Genomic DNA, 2829 nt, shown 5'->3' with positions numbered 1-2829 from the left:
TTTTCTATACATCCAGGCAACCAAACATTGGCTCAGTGTAGCCAGGACATGCAGATGCTATTATCCAAACAAAATTGTCTCGCATAGACTAGGCCTGGCCTGCGATATATACTAGGTCAGGCTCAACGTGGAAGACAACTAATCACACCTGTGAAGACGTGTTTGATGCGTTTGAATGCTGCCTGCTAGGCAGCAATCCTGACCCACCAGGCAGAGAAAATTTGCGCCTAGGAGCACTTGCCTGGCACGTGTTTTCGAGGGTCTCGAGCAAACATGCCTGAATCCGTTACCATGAACCTGTTTTTTCAGAGGGCACCTGACGCACTTTATTGGTTCGAAAATAGTGTTACATCGTTCACCACTCTTCAAGTATGACGCTAGGAGATTCATCGGCCAAAATACAAGTATGCTTTGACTAAATAGCTAAAGTTGCTAAATTATGCGCTACTCTATGCATATCTCTATTACAGTGTTCAATGAAAATTAAAGAAAAATCCTGCCAAAGCATCTCAGGTTCTTCATAAATTGATTCCAAGAAAAAGCAGTCGAAGTGCCCAGTGCGCGATGAGGGTCAGGCGATCGATCGGCCACGCTTTCGAACCGGCCGTAGCCGGTAGCCCGTAGGTCCGTTACACATAGGTAGGGCTGTGAGGCGTGGGCCGCTGGGCGCCAATTCGGCAATACTAGGCCGGCTTTATTTCCCATTGCCCATTGGCCCACGCTGGCACCACAGCCTTCTTCCGCTATTTTTTTTCTTTACTAGATTTATGTCCGTGTGTTGCACGGTGGTACGTGTTTTTGTCCACGCGTACGGCGACGGATATGATCATTTTTAGAAAATATTAAAAAGCTAATAAATAATTTTGCATTGGGAACCTAAAATCCATCTTTTTTTGTCTCTTTAGTTATTTATCTGTAGAGCTCTTGAAATCATCCAATCTGTGTCCAAACTGTGTAAGGATGATTTATCTGAAATCGTCATGTGTGCAGGATTAACACGCTTTTTACCTTTTGTCCTTTTGCGGCGAGCCGGCTCCTCCTGTGGCCACGACGATGACGATCATGGTGCGGACGCTCCGCGGGGACCGGGTGGCGCTGGACGTCGATGGCACCGCCACGATGGCGCAGCTCAAGGCCATGGTCATGGCCCGCGAGGGCGTCACCGTCGGCGCCCAGCGGCTCTTCTTCGCCGGCGACGGCCTCCCCGTCGTCGCGCACTACGGCGTGCGCCAAGGCTCCGTCGTCTTCCTCAGCCTCCAACTCCGCGCCGACGACGACGCCTCGCAGTACGTGCTCGCTCGCTGCTCTCAGACTTATCGTCCATTAGTTTCCATTAGTTTGGGAACAACCGAACAACTGACCATTCCATCGACATGGAAGGCAGGAGATGCGTAGCGTGCAAACGCGGCCAGAGCAACCAGTCACGATCGTGAGCCAACTACTGATGATTGACCATGAAAGTGGAAGAATGATCAACCACACTTTGAATTGATCTCTGGTGTACAATATATACATGTACATGTGAGCCTTGGCTCAACGGACTCTCCTACAAAGCTGCTACGCGAGCCAGCGGCAGAGCGAGTACATGCGGAGCGTTGGCGAGCGTTGCGGATCGCGTGGTGACCGCGTCCATCGGATCGCGTCAACCGCGTCCAGCGATTACAAACGAGCTTACAAGTGGGCCTAGTGCAGACTAATCCGCTAACAGACCAGCAGCTGATGACGCGCTTCGAAGAGGGCGGCGAGGAGGCCGTCAAGACCACGAGGCCGCCGGTGTCACGACGGTCGCTGTGCAAGATCCTGTCGTGGCTGCACGTTGACGTGTGGACGGCCCAGCACGATGCAAAGTTCCTGGACTTGTTGCTGCTACGCGGCATGCGCGGCGGCGCCGACGTGGGCGATCTCACCGTGGACTACTGGTCATCGGCCATCTGCACCGAGTTCAACGCAGCCACCGGGTCCGCGTTCCCCGTCGAGGACCTGCAGCGGCGGCTGGCCGAGCTCCGGCGCGAGTTCGATGCCGTCAACCGGATCAAGGACCACCCGCGGTTCACCTACGACGCGCCGCCGGGTCGTCGTCGCCAAGGAGGCCGAGTGGAAGCGGCACGTGCTGTTTCGTGCGGATCGTTGCTGAGTTGATCGCGGGCGTATCACCCGGATGATCTTCTCCTGATTAATGCATGACCTTGATTTCCACTGCCGTTTCAGGAGAACCCGGATGCGGTGGCGTACGAGGGGAGAAGCACGCACTTCGGTCGCCTCCAGGCGATCAGAACCGGCGGTGGCGTGGTAGAGAAGCGCAGGAACGGCGGGCTCATGTGCCGCGAGTCGCGGGCCAAGAGATGCCTTGGGCTCCGGTGCAATCTGTGAGCGATCCGCATGTGGGCAATGCACCGTATCTGGGGGGCGGCCAAAGCTTTTGTTTTTTTTGTTTTTGAGACCGATCCGGATTGCATGTGGGCAACCGTATCTGGGGGGCGGGAGTATGTGGTGGACGGAAACCCCTCACACTTTTTATGTGGTAATAGATTAATCCATGAAGATCAATCCATCCGATATTAGAACTGCAGATTTTCAGATCGAGGATGCTAGCACCCAGACGTCCGGATGGACGTCCTTGCCTACACCCGATGTCACATGTCTTCTCGTTTCCCGCACCTCATGTCGCCTGGACGCCTTGCCCTGCGCCGCCCACTCGTACACAGGGGCCGCCCGCTTCATATCGCACACACGGGGATTGTCTGCGTCCGCGTCCGCTTCCTGCGCCTATTCTGGCCGTCCCATCCAACGTTTCAATCATGAAAACGCTTACTACAGCATACATATGAA

General features: G+C 54.5%; 1 protein-coding gene across 2 annotated transcripts; it reads left to right on the top strand.

Annotated features, from left to right (window-relative positions):
* The first annotated feature begins 308 nt into the window (after positions 1–308).
* Positions 309–2517, top strand: LOC136462806 (ubiquitin-like). Of its 2 annotated transcripts, none has more exons than XM_066461853.1 (2): positions 309–1286; positions 2209–2517. In XM_066461853.1, exons 1-2 carry the CDS (start codon positions 1054–1056, stop codon positions 2291–2293), a joined length of 318 nt encoding a protein of 105 aa, XP_066317950.1. In that variant the 5' UTR covers positions 309–1053; the 3' UTR covers positions 2294–2517. The 2 variants fall into 2 exon arrangements, with proteins under 2 accessions (XP_066317950.1, XP_066317949.1); XM_066461852.1 differs by lacking the exon at positions 309–1286 and adding an exon at positions 1555–2103.
* The last annotated feature ends 312 nt before the right edge of the window (positions 2518–2829 follow it).

This window comes from Miscanthus floridulus, chromosome 7, assembly GCF_019320115.1.
Source record: "Miscanthus floridulus cultivar M001 chromosome 7, ASM1932011v1, whole genome shotgun sequence".
Lineage (NCBI taxonomy): Eukaryota > Viridiplantae > Streptophyta > Magnoliopsida > Poales > Poaceae > Miscanthus > Miscanthus floridulus.
This window is presented reverse-complemented; position numbering and strand designations above follow the sequence as displayed.

What these genes read in the sequence shown, in the direction of transcription:
- LOC136462806 (XM_066461852.1), top strand. Translation starts at nt 1,720, where the DNA reads ATGACGCGCTTCGAAGAGGGCGGCGAGGAGGCCGTCAAGACCACGAGG. An exon ending in AAGGAGGCCGAGTGGAAGCG is followed by an intron (nt 2,104 to 2,208) that starts GCACGTGCTGTT and finishes CTGCCGTTTCAG; the next exon opens with GAGAACCCGGATGCGGTGGC.